Raw genomic sequence first — 20088 nt, 5'->3', positions numbered from 1 at the left:
CCATTTCACTGTTTTCCTTTGAGACAAATTCATTCTGTAAATGCTGCATTTGTGTTCAAGAAGTGAGATATGGCAATGGATTTATTTTTTTTACAAAGACCATTTCTTGCTAAGAGTGAGCATCCAGCTTGCACTTGTGCTTATGAAATGTCATCATCTTGTACATGTTTAAGTTGCTAGTTATGGAATATTTTCTCTATTTTTAAAGCTGTATCAACACTTTCTGAATCTGAGATTTCTCTGTTCAAGTTAATTTCTTAAACTGACATTTCCCTCTGTTCTGGTGGTGTGACCTAGAACCAGAGAAGAATTGTTCTGCATAGGATTACCAGCATTGCTAAAATTAGATCTAATATGATACTAGGTTTAAGGAATAACAAGTAACATAGTTATGTCCTTATGTGATTTGTAACCGTTCAACAATGGTTACAAATCATCATTCATGCATTGTTCTACACTTTCAAAAGTGTAGAAAATTATACGAAAATACTTAATTGCATCATCTTTCACCTCTGGAGTCAATAAAGCAGCTAAATTTGCAGATGTGCCTAATCAGATATGTTTAAAAGATGAAGGTCGAGTTATGAAAATTATCTAGTTTAACCTCCTGACTACCAGGAAAAAAAATATTGTCCAATTAGCATTTTTTTTAAATCCCACAGTCTTTGTAAGGTAATAAAAGGTTTTATGCACTTACTTTGTCTCTTCCCATAAAAAGTATTAGTGATGAACGCCATTTTTATGAACTAGAAAAAGGTACGTACAAAAGTCCCACTCCTTCATATGTGGTATCATTGAAAAGCCCTAAATGTCCTCTCCAGATACCAAAAGGAATTAATTCAGTAGTATGCAGGGTGTGGGAGATATTCAAGTTTAGAAATGTCCTCTAGAGAGGACAAAAATGAACTACTGGTAGTCAGGAGGATAAAGAAGGAAAGTTGACATTTCAAGATTATTTTCTGTTCACACCAAATTCACACAAAACATTATGGGTTGGAGGAATTAACTGGTTTTGGTCTTATTTATATTCAGGTAACATTTGCAAGAAACGATGATATTTCTCATCCAACTTTGCAGAGTCATACAGCTCTTCTTTCTGAACTAACTAAAACTATGCCAGTTTTTTTCCCTTGTTAAAGAGAAACATTTACCAGTTGGAGGAAATGTCACCTTAACATACGCAAATAAATGTTTGCATGCCCTTATTAAAGTGGCACATTCACATTAAAAGGATTTAACATAATGCCCTTTAATGTGGCATTATGTCTTGTTCAATTCTTCTGAAAAAAATATGCTAAGGGAAGGAAGTGGATGTGCTTAATGGTAGGACTGGTTCACTTTATGTTTGAGGCTAAAGACCTTGATGCAGCCATTCCAAGTTTGATTTCCTAACCCAGTCTTATTTCCTGAAAATAACAGATAAGAGAAAACAGCATTGGGCATTACCATAAAACACCATAACCACAGTGAAACATATGGTGCTAGCGTCATGACCTGGAGTTTCTCTTTCCAGATGAAATTGAGGTTGTTTTTAGGGTGGTTGCACTTATAATCAGGTCAAAATGGCAGCTAATTTTGATCCAAGATCTTCATAAAAATGAAGAGAGGCTTTATTTTTCACTATCAAAGTGAGTTTAATGAGATGCCAAAAGCAATAAAAGTTTACTTTCATTACAGAGTCAAAACTAAATTTGGTGCAAAATGTGTGGGCTCGCCTGACGAGAGCCAGACGACCTCACAACTGGATTGATTATGGACCAGTGAATACTACATGACTCAACAGGCACCTCAATCAAGTATTACAAAAATAGCATTCATATGTATGAAAACTGGTTATTGGACATTTTTATTTCATGTAGTTTCTTGTCTTTATTCATTAGTTGTTTTATTTAAAGTTGTTGTTTGGTCTGAAGTTGGTCTGGAACCAAGTAGGACTTTTTTTTTTTTTCTGAAATGATAACCAGGATTCATGACACCTGAGATTGCCTGTATTAAGATTGTGAAGGTGAGGAAAAATTTGACTTTTTATGGTTTTTAATTCTGGTTGCTATTAAATGTATATCAGCTTAGATTTGTAAAAATAATATGTATATCTTCATATCTCTACTTAAGTTTGAAAAAAAAGTTGAATCACCTGGGATCAGATAAAGTAAAGCTACAAAGACAAAACCATTTATGAAACAAGCTTTATTTTGTAGCACAAGCTCAGAGCTATTTATGGACTTATTGTTTGTCAGCTCAAGTACAGTAAAACAACTGACCCATGCACAATTGCATCTTAGCCAAAGATGAGTCTAAATGCTGAATTATCACCCAAACCTCTTTATAATGGTAGCTAAATCACGAGAAAAGCTTCTGTATCGAGAGACTTTCATTAAACCTCCAGTTTCTCATTATCAGTGAGCACATCGTGGGAGGGATGGCACAGAGCAGAGGATGATGGGAACCTCCTCAGGTCCAGGAAGGGCAGCGGAGGATATATAACACATCAGAGGAGCAGGTTATAACATGAGGATTTAAACACATCAGTTCGCAGCAGAAACCATTGGGGTTGTTCGGTGCAGAAAGGTATGATTGGATTTTTAATGCCGAACAACAGCAGAGGGTGAGGAGGAAAGATAAGGCAGAAGAGCTGGTGTAACTCAGAGATTTCCGTTTGTGATGGAACATGGTGAGGGTGTTTGGAGGTTTTCAGCTGTATCAATGTGAAACTGAGCAGCTGGAGGATTCACTCAGGGATTTCAATCCGTGAGGATCCATGTTTTATGGTAACCGAGGGGATCTTCTTCAAAATGAGCTGAAGTTATGAATGACTGTCAATGCACACATTCCCTACATATTAGCCTAAGAAAGGAATTAATTTATTTAAAAAATAATCTACTTTGAGCTCGATACACTGTCCACTCTCTAGTTTTCATTCATATAACTCTGGTTTTAATTTGTTTTTGACATATTAAATTATAAAAGCATGAAAAGATGTGCTCTATGAAGTTTTTTTCTTTGTACTAAGTCTGAAAACAGCTCTAAGCTTTATCCAGCTTCTCTTTAATTGTGCTTCATTATCTGCAGGCTTTGTTTCTGTCCCTTCAGTTTCTTCATATGCTTTTCTTTGTTTCTCTCTGATAACTTTGTATAAAATAAAAATATATAAATGTTTTTTGTGAATGGATTTGTAAAATGACTTGCTTTGTCTGAATTTTTCTCTCGATTTTAAACTTCAACATTCCTCCTTTTCTTTTCTTGCAAAGAGCAGTGTAAATCAATACTTTTAGGATTTTGGTAAAAATAAATATATAAAAATTGCATTTTTTTTTTCTGCTCCTCAGATCCTCTGTCAGCTCCTAGGAACCTGCGAGTGTCAGAAGAATGGTACAACCGCTTCAGGATCAGCTGGGATGTTCCTCCTTCGCCCACTATGGGCTACAGAGTCGTCTACCAGCCTCTTTCTGGTAATTTATGCACATGAACAAAAACTAAACCTTTAACAGTTTACCGTCAAATTGTGCTTCTTGGAAATCCTCACTTTTATTCAAAGAGAATTTTTTTTTTTATTAACCTAAATTTAGCTCTTAGAATGAGGATTCATGAACATTTGGTCCTCAAAGTCATTAAGACTTAATAGTTGAAACTCAGAACTTTCTCTGTCATCAGCATCCCTTAGTGCTGGGTTTTCTTCATCGAGTGTGAAGGGAGAAATGAGTGAGCTAAGCAGATTTTTGGAGCATTAAGCTACTGACCTCAAGCATCTTCCCCTGCAGCTAATGCCTTAAGGCTACATTAGACACTATCAAGTGCAAGATGAGGCCAGATCATTAGAGGCTTGTTTCGGTTTTCAAATGAAGAAGTACATGTAGAATACAGAATGAGTTTCACACATTCTCCTTTAGCCTGGAAACTCTATGCGAAGCCAAATATTTTTAGAAGAAATGCAAAAACATGCTCCTTCCAGCCCTTTCATCTAACTGGCCATTTGTTGCTCCCTGACCTCCCATTTAATCGGCTCTGGCCCGTTGCAGCCCCTGGACAGGCGCTGGAGACTTTTGTTGGCGAGGATGTGAACACCATGCAGATCATCAACCTCTTGAGTGGGACAGAGTACAGTGTCAAGGTCATCGCGTCCTACACCACAGGATCCAGCGAGGCTCTAACAGGAAAGGCCAAGACTTGTGAGTTCAGCTTCCTTCACTTTGATTTAACTCCACACGTTCTCTCTTGTGCTTTTGGCTCAACGTCAAATTTCCTTTTGCACAGTGTTCTTAAACAAGAAGAGCTTATTGTGATTGTAGACTTCATTTCTTTTCTTATGTTTGGAGTTAGTTTTGAAAACATTCTCCTTTGTTTAACTGCTTCTGATGAAATCATTGCAACGGCTCTCAAAAGTGTACACGCCCATGTTAGCATATCAGGTTTTTGTGATGACAAAATAAGACCCCGATAAATAATCTCAAAGGTTCTACAGCCTCAGTGTTAAAAAATATTATTTTGTAAAGGCACCGTACTATGTAAAATTGATGTTATTCCCTCATCAAAAGCATACTTGGAGAGTTGCTTTCATGCATATTTGAGCATACTTTAAACCTTTCTGCTTTGCAAAATGCTGAGGGTACAGAGCACCGCCTGTAGGGACGAAGATCCTCCTCGGTAGCTGCAGTTTCCATTTTCCAAACTCCTTTCTCGCAGAGCACCACTCCCTGAAGCTTCCCTCACTCAGCTCCTTCAGACTAGTCAGCAGCCATTAGAAAACACCTGGTGGAACCGTAAATCTGCTGAGCTTATTTTACTTGCTACTCCTCAGTGCAGCGCTTGTACAAGGGTTAATAGAGAAACAATGTTGGGACGACTTTCTGAAGGCAGTGTGTCAGAAAGCGCAAGAGTTTCTTAAAAAGACAGACACCCAATTTCTAGGTGTTAAACTACAAGGTTACATTTCTTTTAAGACATATCTGATATATTTTTATTACAACTGAAGGCAACACTGTTACCTGATTGTGCTACAAAATGTCACAACGTGGCTGGAAAACATAATACTGGCCCTTTAATTCAACAAGAAAACAGAGAAGAAATGGAAAATATAAAATCTTAAATAATCTGGTTTCATTAGTGTACATTAAGGTAAACTAAAACCTTAATCAAAACACCTTTTGATTTGCAATATTTTTACTGTTCACTTCAGCTGAACAAGATGTCTGTCAATCTATCAACTCAGTTTCTGATCAATCTGAGTGACTTTAATTGAATCAATTTTAGAATATTTTTTGTACAATAGAACCATAAACCTAATTAGCCAATGGTCATGAAATCTGGGTCATGAAATGAACTTTCCCTGCAGGGTTGCTGGGTAGTCCCTTAAAAAAAGGTGAGGAGCTCGGCCATCTGGTAGAGACTCTGAGTTGAGCTGATCTAAACAATCACCTTTAGTTAATCATCAAAGCAGCTGAACATCGACATCCAGCAGCAGTTGTTAAATTAACTAGATACGATAGCTCAAAGTTATGATTGCTGATGTAAAGCCTTCCCAACACTCCTTGAGAGTCTGTCCTGAATTATTTAATCAGTTCCTCTCAACTAAAATAATCTGAGTTGAAACCTTCATGTTCCTCTCCCGCGTCATAATTAACCTCTTCTCAGCAGCCTGGTCCATTCGTGTGCAGCTCCGTTTGAACCTCCGATGTCACCAGCTTGTGAAAGTCAAAGCCACTAACAGAAAGCATGCCCTTTCGTGGCGTCCTTGAGCCCGACAGTTAAACCCAACCCCATCATCCATTTTCATTACTCTGTTTGCAGGGCAAGTGTCAGCTAAAGGCAGAAGCATGTACCTTTTTAAATATAGCGCACATGCCTTGGTGGCGTTTTTCACTGACTGCATACCGATGAGCAGGCTCACCGTGGCTAAATAAAGGACACATTTTGCAAGACAAAGGCGAGAGCAGAGGAGAGTAAACTGAAAAAGATGGAAAGATGGGTTTATATGACAAGAGGGAAGGCTGATTAGGCTGCAGATGTCCCAGAAGGGGAATACAGTGTCTGTGATATTGCTCAGCAGCATGTTAATGAAACCAGTGAGCCAGCAGAGATGAACGGACTGATGCGTCAATGTCACACAATCACAAGTATCGGAACTTTTGAGATGAAAAGTAGGGAGTTTTCTTTCAGAACTTCTTTTAAGACGTGTTACCTGTATATTTTGATGTCCCTCCAGAATATTTGCAAAAATACATTTGTGAACATTCACTTTTTGAGAAATTAAACTCATCAGGTCAATAAGAAGGAAAAATATAGACTTATTTATTGTAAAGACCCACCAGCAACTTACTGTTTATATATATATATATATATATATATATATATATATATATATATATATATATATATATATATATATATATATATATATATATATAGGTTTCATAGACTTGGAAATGATCTGAAAACAATGTTTGCCAAAAAGCTGGAATTGCTCCTAAGTCTGATTGTAAAAATTCCAGGTCCTGAAGGAATTTTTACATCCTTGAACATCAATTCAATTCCCTTAAAAAAGAATCTATTTATACCAGAAAGAAATTAAGTGTTGTCGTAACTCATCTCATCCTAGGAACGTCTAAGTGGTTGTGGATTGTGGTGTTGTAGCCAGGAATGCAAGGAGATGAAACTCATGAATTAAATACTTAATTAAAAATATTCCGTTATTTTTTTTTTTTATTTTTATTTTTTTGGGGGGGGGGTTATTCAGTGTAAAATAAAGCAAGCTTTTCAAGGCCATTACCAACTTATATAAACATGAATTGTAATGTCTCTCTCAGAACAAGTGATGCTTTCTAAAGTCAGATCTAAAAGCCATTCCAGCCATTTGCATAAATAGACTGTGTGGGTTTGTTTAGGATTGTATGTAAAACCTACTCTTTTTTTTTTTTTTTGGAAACTCAGTGCAGCTACATTTCTCCATATGCCTGCAAATAGCTTCGTGAAAATGCAGTGTGGTGTTTTTTAAGCTAACCAGCTGTATGCTTTAGGTTCGTCATCTGGAATCATGATTGCATGTGGTTTCTCTGATGTGACTCTATGCGGCTTTGTGTGCCGCTATTATAGCAGCATGGAGAGAAGAATGCTCATGAATCTCCACCGACTATTTTTAGAGACCCAAAAAAGTTTTATGTTTCTGATCTATTTCTGTTTAAAATGTAGAATCATATATGTGAGCATTGCTACAAAGTCAGAGGCAGTAACCAACACCTGCCGTAACTTACAGTTACTGTAATTGCTTTGGGGGGAATAAAGACTGAAGCAAATGAAAACTTGATGTTTTCTGCATGAAATCTGCATCTTTTTCTTAAAATTATTTTTATTTCTCTGCCTTTTCAACAGTGTATCTTGGAGTAACCAATTTGAGCACATATCAAGTGAGGATGTCTGGTGTTTGTGCTCAGTGGGTGCCTCACCAGCATGCCAGTACCTACAGACTGGTTATTCAATCTGTGACTGGTGAGTACCATTATGTCTACACTCTTAAAGCTGTGATTAAAAATCCACTCTGAAACGGAAGTGGCACAAAAGCAAAAAGACGAAGTCTAAAAAAGGACAATAACAATAAGAATTTAGAGTTCACTGGATCTGCATAAATGTAGAAATGTAAATGTCAAATTTAGAAATATAGAATAATTACATTTTTCTTTTTTTTTTAATTATCCAGGTTGCTATATGAAGAGATAAAGTATGCAAACGCGTGCACACAAGTTTTGTAACTACATCATTCTTGATTTCAGTATCAGGTTTTAAAAGAACTGTTGCAGTTCTACTAAACTGTGCCGTACCTCAGCTGCATCACACTGTATTTCCAGTAGTAATTCTCTTCATTATTCCATGCTGAGCTCCCACAACGAATTTCTGAGCTGGTTGCGAAGGAACTCATTCATACTCGCATGTTTTCATGAGGAGGAGTTTGAATTCCTAATTAGCCCAAGATCACAGAGGTTCCGTTGTGTTCCACTTGAGATGTGCTGACAGTCGTAAAGATTTAGCTGTACAATCAAACACTGAGCTTTTCTGTGAAAAAAAAGGGCTTTTGGATTACAGCTCTGGTGACATTTACATTTCCTGTGTGGAGTAAAGTGGAGCAAAAAAGACAAAGAGGTATTATGGGTGCTAAATGAGGAGGTGTTCTGGTTACGTGATTGACAGTAATAATGTCTTGTTGAGTCTGTTCTGGGAGGTGTGCTTTAAAGAAGAAAAGACAAAATGGAATTGGTGTTCTGAAGTTTTCTCTAAACATTTAGTAGCACCTGGAGTCAGTTTTCTTATTGAGAGAAAATTGTTTCCCTGAAACAATAAAACCAAACAACTCCTTCTGTCTGAAGCACCCTGTGGTGAGATGTGGGCGTTTTGGAAAGAAGTGAAACCTGCTTTAGAGAGTCCCTGCAGACACGAGTGTCTGTCGGAACTGATCTTCTGACTTACTTTTGAAATGCTTGAAATGTTTACTGCAGTGTCCCTTTTTGTATAATTAAGTGTTTTATGCAGATATAAACTGTTTTGTGTTTTTATAACATAATGAAGGAGAAATTTAGGCAGCCTGTCAGCTAAACTTGAAATATGCCAGAGTTTTGCTTTTGAATTTTCTCCCATTAGTTACATATTTACTCCCTCCTGTCACTGCCTTGCTATTGTGATCCATAGATGTTTGATACTTAAGTTTCATTTGTGTTTCCATTTTATTAATTTCTTAATTGATTATCTACTTAGATCTGGACTTATTTAACTTTTGGTATATTAGTATTTTATGGATTTGGTATAGACGCCTGAGGTTATTGTTCATTCCTGTTTACTTAGTTTCAGGCTCAATTATATTGGTTTACCTTTTCACCCCTTCCCAGCTGTTTTCTACTGCATCTTCTCATCTCTTCTCTTTTTCAGCTGCTTCCACTTCTCCATGATTAGCTCTTGTGGTTCCTTTGCCACTTTCATCTCTCTCCACTTCAGATTCAGGAACAGCAGTACCATTTTCATCCTGGCTTTAGGACAGTGGACCAACCCTCTTAGAATTGCTGATAGAGTCTTGGGAGTTGGATTGTTTTGTTGTGGATCTGGAGAAGTCAATATTTTGACTTTCCACTTTGAGTTCCTGATCAGAATGCCTCTTGAGCACATTTTTTTGGTGGCTTTATGGTACATCCTGCTAGGAAGGATACATGGGAGAATCCCCATAATTCACTGGAGGAACTGTACTCTCTACGCTCCCCTTCTTGGGGACAGGGGGGACTTTTTTAATTAAAGTGTTGCGTGAAAATATGAAGACATGGGATCTTCAACAAAATAAGTGCATTTTTCTTTTACTCTTTTAGATCTGCTATATTCATTTTCTCAAAAGCACAAAATACAGGTTGCTCCTTGGATTTTTATCATTTTACCATTTTCCTAAACTGTGCCGAAGTGAAAAAGAAGTAAAACTGTTTCCATTTAACAGGTTTGCATTGATTGTGTTCTTGATTAATTAACTCTCTGTCAGAACTGGACACACAGGCACCGTTAAAGGTCTTTCAAGCTAGCTCTTACTGAGACTATTTGGTTTTTCTTCATGTTTTTGTTTTATAATCTGTAATAATCTGGCTCCGCATACTTTGAAAAGACAGTTTCCTTTATGTCTTAAAACTGCTCCCCAGAGTTTTTATGAAACTTGTATTTGTGTTTCTATTGCAATTTAATGTGGTCTTTTACTTCAGCTGTCCAAACAATCCCAGTCTCCCATATAAACAATTATTATCGCAATTTACCCGGCACTTTCTTTCTGCAGCCTCAAACAGAAATAATTGTCTATTTTCTTGTTTTGAAGAGATAAAACAGTCCAACTCCCCAAAATAACACCAAACAACAGATGGCGTTGCCCTGATTCAATTTCCCAGGTACACCTCTCAGTCTCCGCCTCAAAGATGAGATTGACTTTTAATACAGCCGTCATCCGCCAAATAGGAAAGTAATGGCTGTTATTCATCACCTTTAGGCCTTCAGCAATACCACTGCAATCATTAACGTCACATAAAAGCCACATATTCCCTCGTGTTTCCTCAGGGAGCTCCAATGTATTGGTTTCTTTCAACACACACAATGGAGGTAAATGAGGATTTATGTCAGCACAGCTGGTATGTAATTACCCTAGAGATGTTTCTGCTGCAGGAGAAACTGGAATGATGTGCTCCTTATCCCATTTTTGATAAGGAAGGTTATAAAGTGAGACAGGGGAAAGTAAATTTAGGAAAACGAAACAAAATCTCAAACACGTATTGTAAAGTAGATGAGGGTAAAACCCTTTGGTGCTGAAGAGCGTTGATGAACAAGCAAGTTTAAAGAGGTTTGAGGTAATTAGATTTTCCTCAATTTTATTTTGTTGGCTGCTGTTTGTAAACACTGTTTCTGTTTTTTAGGATTGTAAGAGTAGATTGATCTTCTATCTGTCAGCATTATATCTTATAAGACCATAGTCAGTTTGACAGTGAGCTTTTTAATCTTCTGATACTCATTGCCCATTTAACCTTTTCAAATATTTGCATAAATATTTAGCACAAAAATGCAATGTTCTTATTAATTTATGCATCTTTTTGCATTCAGTCTATTAAGTGCATTTTCATTACATCTACTCAGCCATTACACTCAAAACCACAGCCATGGGTGACAATAACCAACAAACTGATCGTTCTATATTTCTTCAGTAAAAATATTTAACCAGCTTCTTGTACTTACTTCATTTTAATCATTTCTCTTTTTGAGGCTTGCAGACAGAGAAGTGAAGCAGACATTTCAGTGATTTAACTGAATGACTGAAGTCATTTCATTTTTAAGCTATCTTTTTTTAAATACACCTCCTAGAATATAAAACATTAATAAGAATATGAAGCATCAAAAAAGATCATCCATTCTTTTATCCATTTATAAATCCATCCATCGTCCATATCCTCTCATCCTTGCAGTCATCAAAGTGCTTGTGCATGCTGCTCCTCCAGCTCAGATTTCCAACCTGATCCTTGTATAGGTCATTTTCATAAACAAATAAATTTTATTGATTTATTTCAGAATTTGCCAATGAATTAAAACAATAATCAACCATAAAGCCAGAATAACTCTATATGTCCAGCTACTCTCTCTATAAGGATACACATCTTATTTTAAAGCAGAAAGATCATGCTCTACATATTAGCAGAACACAGAAATTTAAAATAAAGCTTGAAATAATTCAACACAATAATTGTAAAAGTGGCACAAACAACATAACAATAAAATAAAAAATAGCACATCTATTTAAATTAGCTCCAGCTTTTGCCTTTATAAACATGAAGCTTCCTCAAACGTCGCACTAATTCAGTCTGATCTGGAACTGTTTTTAAGCATTCAGTAACTGTGTTAAAAACATAATGTTTTTAACTATTAACATATTTATTTGAAAGGCAAATAATTGTTGCTGTCAGATAAGCTGTTAGTGGGAGCACAATAAGCTTTTTTCCTACTTCTTCCTATTGTCTTTTTCCAGCATGAAAAACTGATTGTTTTTCCCAACATTTCTAGACAGACTTTGTTTTTTGTTGTGTCCAATTTTGTAAAACTATTTTGACGTTTTTGTTTGGACATAATATGTGTGTGGTTTTTCAACACAATGGTCAGTGACACCGCTAGAAAGAATGTTGTTATACTCTTAGATTTCTGATGAAATTGTGTATTTTGCAGTTTAAAATCTCTGTGTTTTTTTACTAGGTTCTCGAAGTTTTTTTTTTTCCAAAATAACATTTCATGCAGAAATATCACACTTTCTTGTTGTTGTTTGATTGTTAATTTTATCTGTTTGCGACTGCAGGTAGTCAGAAGCAGGAGACGAAGCTCGGTGGAGGCGCCAGCAGACACTGTTTCAGCAGCCTGAAGCCCAACATGGAGTATAAGATCAGCATATTCTCTCAGCTGCAGGACGGGACTGAAGGACCTGCTGTCACTGCAAATGTGAAGACATGTAAGAAAATCCAAGCACACAAGCTCAAGCAATAAAAGCGTCCAGTTTAGTGTGTTCATTATTAGATTTGTCTCATGGCTTAATAATTAAGCAATAAACATTAACATTTTGAAATCTGTACCGAAAACAGATGTTTAGTGCAGACATTCTCCACACATACTCAACTCATCTCCCTGTATATTTGCATCTCCTGTAATGCGTCCAAAATCCCCTTTAAATATGCTCGTGCAGGTGTGATCACAATATAACGGCAACACACTCACCACGCACGCATACTCTTCATCTAACTGCTGTCAGCTGTTATTGTTTAGAAGAGAAGAGACCGGAGTACAATCACGTCACTTTCCCCAGAAAATGTCTTTTATCCTTGTGGGAGCGCCGCATCCTCGTCCGTCTTTCAGAATGAGGCTTTTGTTCTGCCGCAGCCGCTCCAAACTCTAATCAAGAGCCAGTGTCTGGAGACGAGGCGGAGGAGGAGGGAGGCTGTTGGGACGGGTGGGCTGCTTTGTCATTTTGTTTACCATAAGCGTCATGGAGCACGATTTTAATAAATCAGGGTAATAGTCAACAGAAAGTTTTGTTGTTGGTATTATAAACAGAGTGATAAGTGTCCTTAGAAGATTAGTTTTTATTACACGTGACATCAGATGGCAACTAGACGTTACAGTTTCACATGTTATCGTTTGCATCAATAGTTTGAAGGCTTTTAAAGAAAAACACAACAAAGGAAAACATTAGAATGTGAAAAGCCTTTAAAAAAATAGTCATATTTTTTTCTATTTATTTTTTTGCTGCAACCACAATCATTAATGGATGTTGTTTTATTCAGGTTTTATGTGATGGATTAACACAAAGTACTAAATAATTGCAGTGTGGAAGGAAAGTGATTTAGTGGTTTTTAATGTTCCTCTTATTGCAGTATTGGGGAATGCCTCCACCTCCTCAACTCTATCGAACCCTTTAACTCTATAACTTCATTGTCTTTGGATCCCCTCAACATAACTGTAGGGATTAATAAGGTAACAAGGCATTTAAGAGTTCATAGAACAAAGCTCCTTTGCAAATTCAGAAACACATTTCACATAATGTATGCAGAATTAGACATCTGCATTATTGATTTAATTGCACTTAATTGTTTGTGAAATCTGAACTATTCATCACAAGATGAGGACAAAGAAGTGCCAGAAGAAGGGCTGGATCTGAAAATAAACAGAATGAAAGTCAGAGTCGGTCTGTTTCCAGACGGTTCAGACAGGAGGCTGACGGAGTAAAGAGAATAACCTACAGAGAGATAAAAAAGGCAACAAGACAGAAAGTTCTTTCTCTGAAAAAAACAGATATTTGTTTGCTTTAGGCTGCACCCAGACACACTGCGGCTCTACGGTGAGCCTCCTGGATGATTTATGGCTTTGTTTTGACGCAAATGAAAGCCTGAGCATTTCCTCAAATGACTATCCCCATCGCTGCAGGCAGCCGCTAGTGAACGCTCCCTACCTGCCATCACAAGTGATTCGCAGCCTCAGGTAGCTGATTTACTGCCTAAACAGCTCTGAAAGCATCGCGTGTGTGTATGTGGGGTTTCTTTAGGAGGAGAACACACACACACGCACACACACACACACACACACACACACACACACACACCGAACCAAGTCAAGGGGTTGAAAGCGAGAGACGATAGACTTTGGGTTTTGACTGGAGCTCACGCTGTGATCAATGCACCAAATTATACAGGAGCCAAAATCACACCTTTGCATGTAGTTATTTTACTCTTTCTGTATGAGTATGTATGTAACTGTGCTTCACCGATCCATGTCGATTTTTGTAGTAGGGAGATCTATGTGCTATGTCATTTGGCAGGTTAGTATATGATGAATGGGGTCGTAATTGGAGGTTTTCATAAATTCCCGTTTGTGTGTTTCTCTTTACTCAGTACCAATCCCAACACCAGCACCGGCCAAGCCCCCGACCACCACGCCGCCACCCACAATCCCTCCTGCTAAGGAAGGTGAGGCTTCCTGTCATTCATTTTGTCCAACGTGTCGACTGCCAGTTGACAGAGTTATTGACGTATGAAGTTCTGTGCTGTTGTTTTGTTTAAGAGGTCAGGTGTTTTTAAAGAAGCCTTGTTTATAAAAAATCATTTTTAGTCGTCATGCCTTTTTTTTTTTTAGCATCATCGCAAAAATGCTGCCAAATTAATACAATTCTATGCAAAGCACTCTTCTCTGTGCCAAACATAAAAACATAATGTCGTTTTCATGTACTCATAAAACACCATTATGGTTTATTTCTTCAATTAATTAAGTATTTTTAATTAATTCTGAATTTTTTTTTTGAAGTATTTATGCACGTTAACATTATTTAAATTCCTAAAATAAACTTGGGGATATAATTTCTAGATTGCAGCATACATGGAAATGCTGAATTTAGTAAAATTTTATTTTTGAATGAAAACATTTTCTTTTGGCTCACCTGCAACACTCTATTTTCAGAGACACACCAGTTAGAAAAATCAAGTAAAAAATCTGTAGGTGATGTGTAATTTTTCTGTTCACTAATATATCTTGACATGCGAACTGTTAAGTGACTGTTTTTCTCTCACAGTGGGGGACATACTCACCCACAGATTGCCACAGAGAACAGCAATCAAAATGCAAAATGTTAGTTTTAGTATGATGTATGATGTATGCTTAAGTGGAAGCAGTCTGATCTCAATCTGCACTGATGCTGTATGTTTTGAACAGAGAGGCTCTTTTCCTCCTCCACACACACACACATACAATACATGCACACATACACACACTTCTGACAAGCTCCAACATTTACAGTATTTAAAATACGGAGCCCAATCTGAAATAATTATTGTCGATTTCAGGGTTCTTAAATGGAAGTTGCATAACCGATAGCTGCAGACGTGAGATGAAAATAATTCCTTGAATGTGGCCCAGCGAGTCTTTATATTTTATAGCTTTTAATTTTGTCAAACATATAATTCACATTCCTCACGTCTGTCATCAATCACTCATCATTTTCATCTCCAGTGTGCCATTAGCAGTTTTATATAAATGAGGTGAGAAAAAGAAACACAGCAGCAGCCATGTTTGCGCTCTCGTAAAATTTTAGCTTACGCAGCCCCATTCTCTAATAAATATCATTGTGCCTTCTAAAAATGGTGCAATTACCAAAAAGTAATGTCATTAAAAATACAGACCGAAAAATATGAATGACTGGTAGCAATTTAATTTCTGTATAAATTAGTTTTCTGCTTGTTTAAAGAAAAGCTCATTTTCACTGCTTCTTGAATGTACAGTTTTCTCAGTCCATGCAAAATCCTTACAGACCTTGTAAATTTAACTATAAAAAATATTTTCTGCATTTCCCAGATGATCCACTTCTGCTTCCAGAAATGTGATTTATTCATGTTCATCACTAGCATAATCATTTTAATATTTTTGCGGTAGTTTTTGTTCTTTAAAAACAGTTTGCTTTGATTTTCCTTGGTACAATTGGTTTTAGTTTCATTTATTTTCATTTTCTATGTCTCGACTCTTTCACTTTCTCAGTTATTACTCCACATATTATCTTGCACATTTGGAAAAAAGTCGGATTCATGTTTTTTTCTGATTCTAATCTAAAATGTTGTCATATATTCCCAGCTCCAGAAAGTATTGATTGCTTTTGCCTTAACAAAAATCCTAATTTAGTAGTACAAGAAGAGCATGGCTAAAGCTGTGCTAGAATCAATGTTCTGCCAATTGCAGCTTGTTTCATCTTGTACCAAAACTTATTTCCATCATGTCTGATTAAATCAGGATTTATTCTTCTTTATACTTCTGTGCTTTTGCAGGATGTGGTTGTGTTTCTTGTAACAAAAATGGGATAGCAGTTGTTCCACTTGGTCCATTAATCATCTCCTGTGATGTTTCTATACTCCTTTGTCTCATTAGTTTCCTTTCAAGTTTCCTGATTCATGTACTGCTACTCGTGTTTGCTTTTGTTTTAGACTTCCATCTTGAATCAAAGTATATATGTGTCCTAATTTCCTGCATTTCATTCTGACATTCATCATGTGATAAAGAAAATTTCATCCGAGGCTTTTCTTGGTACAAATTAGATGTTTTGTGGACGAGTTAAACTATCGATTAATCAGGTCCAAACACCTCATCTCACTTCAGCTCCATCTCATATGCATCTCTGACTTTATTCTCAGTTCTTACATATCCATGATAATAAAGAAAATATGTAGGAATTGGCATAACAATTGAGAAGTTGGATATTAAATAACGAAAATTGTAATTTTATGGCTTTGGCTATTAGTGGTGTTCATTTAACAATGAACTGCTAGCGACTCAGAAGTGCAGTTGTTAGCAGATCCATAAGAAATGTTGACGTCTTGTTTTAGCTGTTAATAACTAACGCAATGTTTGTAAATATATAACAGCAGGGTTTAAAATATCAGGGTTATAATTTTATACCAACTCATGCGTTTTGATTGTGGATGTTCATCTTAAAGCTGCATAATGAAGTCCAACAAATATCTTAGTTATATAAATTTATTTTAATATTTTTTATATTAGTTCTTGATAACACCTACACATCCGGCATGAATAAAGTGCTTTTCATAATTCATATCTATAAGACACTCCCAGATCAACATAGCTGACATAAAGAAGAGCCTTAACTCTGACCCCGTTAAATTACTTCAAACCGTTTTCTGAATGCAGAACAGAAACGGAATAAAACCCTTCCTGAACCTGAAGTGCCTTGATTAATTTTCACAAAAGAGAGATGCTGTCCAGGGGGAACAGAACCAGAACCAGACCTGACCTGAATAAAGCAAAGATTAATTGGTTCCCATCTAAAATGCATCGGCATGAGCAGATTCTGCCAAGAAACAAACACAGGCAGCTGAATGAGTGGAGCAGTTAATTCACTTCACCAACAAACAGCATTAGTGGGAAACGAGAGCAAGTTGGAAAACATGTAAATGCCAACTAATAAAAGACAACTAGAGCTTTGCATTTATTTCTCAGTAGTGGAATGAGAATTTAAATGATCAGTTTCTGAGTAAATAAAGCCTAAGAAGAGTTTGAATTTAATGCATTACTATTAGCTGCCTTTATGCTGAAGAATTACTTGCTTAAATTAGTTATTGTTAAATTATTGGACATGGAATGATTTTAATGCATTTATAATATTCAGTTTGAACAATCTTTAGAAGGACGTTCAGGGACTACTGGAAATGCATGAAGCAGTCTCTCCCCCCCCCCCCCCCCAACATAAACAAAACCTCTTAACTGACGCATATTATCAGGATTTATTATTTTTGAGGGAAGATTTATGACCAAAAATGTTTAATCTCTACAACCACAATAAAATGGATGTTTTGCCTTTTCTTTTTTTTTTTCCTATTCCCAGTTTGTAAGGCAGCCAAAGCAGACCTGGTCTTTTTAGTTGATGGTTCCTGGAGTATCGGTGACGACAACTTCCTGAAGATTATCCGTTTCCTGTACAGCACCGTCGGAGCTCTGGATCGGATAGGCCCAGATGGCACACAGGTAACCCAGATGAGACCAAATCATTCTAAAACAAAAATCCTTAAGAAAACAAAAAAAGTTTGTGAAAGTCTATAAAAGCATTTTTTTTCTAAACATTTTGCCAGATGAATTTTTAATTAGTATCTGTTTTATTCCATTCACATTCCAGCGTCTGAGTCTTCCATATTATTAGAAAGAGGCTTGAAAACAGATTTGAATTAGTCTCATTAATTGTTGCCTGTGTATTTATCCGAGGGGCAGAGATACTGCAACAGAAGGACAAATTGGGAAATTTATGCTTAATCAGACATGCAAAGTGCAAATCATCTGCAAATGAGAAAATTTCCTTTAGCAAAATGCAAAAGGAAAGAAGCAAACCACAGGTACCAAAATTCGTTCATGACATTGGAAACAAGTCAAAATTGCTGATAAGGGACTGGATCTAAAAATCTGGTTTTCCTCAGGAAATAACTTCCACCCAGTTTTCTCATTGGGTGCAATTGTTGCCCGTCGCTATAATTTCAGGAGAGGGAAACAAATGAAGAGGATTTTCATCAGCAGCCTATTGTGTCAGTAATGACTGCAGTGTGACCCCCACAAAACTGCATACATTATATTTATTTTCCTCTAGGGAACGGCGTATAGACTTATTTAAGGCTTATACAAAACAAAGCAAAATATCTGTAGATAATTAAAAGGATTCATAATCATTGTAAATTATGGAAATTGGCAAAGAAAAACACAAAACTAAAACAACAAAATGAATGATTTGAATGCCTAAATTGTCTACAGTATTGCCATTTTTCTCAACAAGCTTTATTTTGCTCCGATATGTTAAATTCAGATGACTATGAAGGTCAACTAATCATGTTTTTGTTGATGTTCCTTTTTGAAAATACAAAACCAGATTCTGAAACTGCACTGGGGTCAACATTTCTTGACCCATCATCCTCCAAGTTGTGAGAAAACCTTGAAAATGCATATTTTTTAGCACTATTATAACTTCCTCTTTCAAAATTAGGTAAAATTCAACCTTTAGAGTTTTTGTTAATTTATAAGTCCCACTTTTAGAAAATAATTGTTTTCAGCAAAATCAGAACATTTTATAGCATTGTATACTTTATTAAGTTAGAATATCTTGACAGATGTTAATAATCCACAACTGCTTTTTGACTAGAAGTATAAATAATGAGTATGACAGGCCCATTTTTCATTTCCAGTTTTCAACATGGAAAAGGCAAAAAAATATATGATTCAAGAGAAAGTACACAAGTTTCTTTTGAAAGCCTAAGAATGAATACAACTGATTTTTCATATCTTTAAGAGGGGTACCAATAAATCTAGAGGACACAGTTTAACTTTAAAATCAAGGTTTTACCAAAATCTTTAGGTTGTATTTCTAAATCGTGTCATTTAAAGTGGAAATAATATAAAATATATATTTTTTTACAATTCTTTATTGATATATGGTCCTCTACTAATTATTATTCATGGATTTCTTCCTACTGTGTTTATCCTGTACATTTTCAAGTTTTCCCTTTGCATTTATTCCAATAATTTTAAGCATTTTCTCTTGTACCTCTTTTGATTCTTTGAAAATAAAATGCACCTCATTTCAACCAGATTAGATCTGTGGTGCCTTTTAGGAATGAACCACAATACTTTAGTGTCACTTCACTTCATATGAGTTTTAGGATTATAGTGTTTTAAATCCCTGCAGTTTTTATTAGTGAATTTTTGAAGAGAGAGGGGGAGATTTCCAACTTCAAACATCTCCACAATATTGCATCTATAATTTTGAATAAGCTTTTCCAGCGCATTTCTCTGCAGAGATTGACTTCTATTAAAAATGAAGTCTTTGACAGGATAGTTTGTCAACCTTTGCATCCTTGCAATTAGAAATGACCAAACCCTAACACTGTATGTGAGTTGAAACTTATTGGAAGTTGTACTGACATTATGCCCGGACCCGGCAGGTGGCCATCGCCCAGTTCAGTGACGACGCTCGGACTGAGTTCAAGCTGAACTCCTACGGTAACAAAGAGCGTCTGCTTGATGCCATCAACAAGATCTCCTACAAGGGAGGAAACACTAAAACAGGTGAGGGCTAAGCACACACAGAAGGTGGGCTGGTGTGAGACAAAATAACTGCCTTCAACTTCTGCAACTGCTGCAAATTAAACACAACTATCACTATTATCTACACGCTCAGGCCTCACATCTTGGTTTATATTGAGCACTTGACTAAGGGGCATGCACATGTATGTGATTTCAGTTAGCTGTAACATGAACATGAACCTGTTCTTAATGTGTTAACACTACATAGAGGTGTGTGTGTGTGTGTAATGCAAGAAAGCCTGTGGGAGAGAAGAAACAGTAATGGTCTTTAATCAGTGTTTACAAAGTAGAAATGAGATCGCAGCGAGCAGATTTGTTAGAGCATCGCTGCCGTAAAGGAATTCCCCTGCTGGTAATGTCACACTATAATGCTCCACTTATTAATTTATTTTCTGTTTTAATCAGAGTGCTACAGTTTAGAGTGTTGTTATGCGTTCAGTCTAAACT

General features: G+C 36.4%; 1 protein-coding gene across 2 annotated transcripts in view; it reads left to right on the top strand.

Moving 5' to 3' along the window:
- col14a1b (collagen, type XIV, alpha 1b) overlaps positions 1 to 20088 on the top strand; it is a 146795-nt gene that overhangs the window by 80590 nt on the left and 46117 nt on the right. For both annotated transcript variants that reach the window (XM_088010427.1, XM_088010428.1), the window contains exons 21-27: positions 3327 to 3449; positions 4017 to 4166; positions 7363 to 7479; positions 11834 to 11983; positions 13917 to 13991; positions 17405 to 17544; positions 19500 to 19623. In XM_088010427.1, the coding sequence (XP_087866553.1) occupies positions 3327 to 3449; positions 4017 to 4166; positions 7363 to 7479; positions 11834 to 11983; positions 13917 to 13991; positions 17405 to 17544; positions 19500 to 19623 (879 nt within the window). The remainder of the gene's footprint in view (positions 1 to 3326; positions 3450 to 4016; positions 4167 to 7362; positions 7480 to 11833; positions 11984 to 13916; positions 13992 to 17404; positions 17545 to 19499; positions 19624 to 20088) is intronic.

This window comes from Poecilia mexicana, unplaced genomic scaffold (assembly GCF_051168715.1).
Source record: "Poecilia mexicana isolate PSO_F unplaced genomic scaffold, ASM5116871v1 scaffold_11, whole genome shotgun sequence".
Taxonomy (NCBI): Eukaryota; Metazoa; Chordata; class Actinopteri; order Cyprinodontiformes; family Poeciliidae; genus Poecilia; species Poecilia mexicana.
Note: the sequence above shows the minus strand (reverse complement) of the source record. Positions and strands in the feature narration are given on the sequence as shown.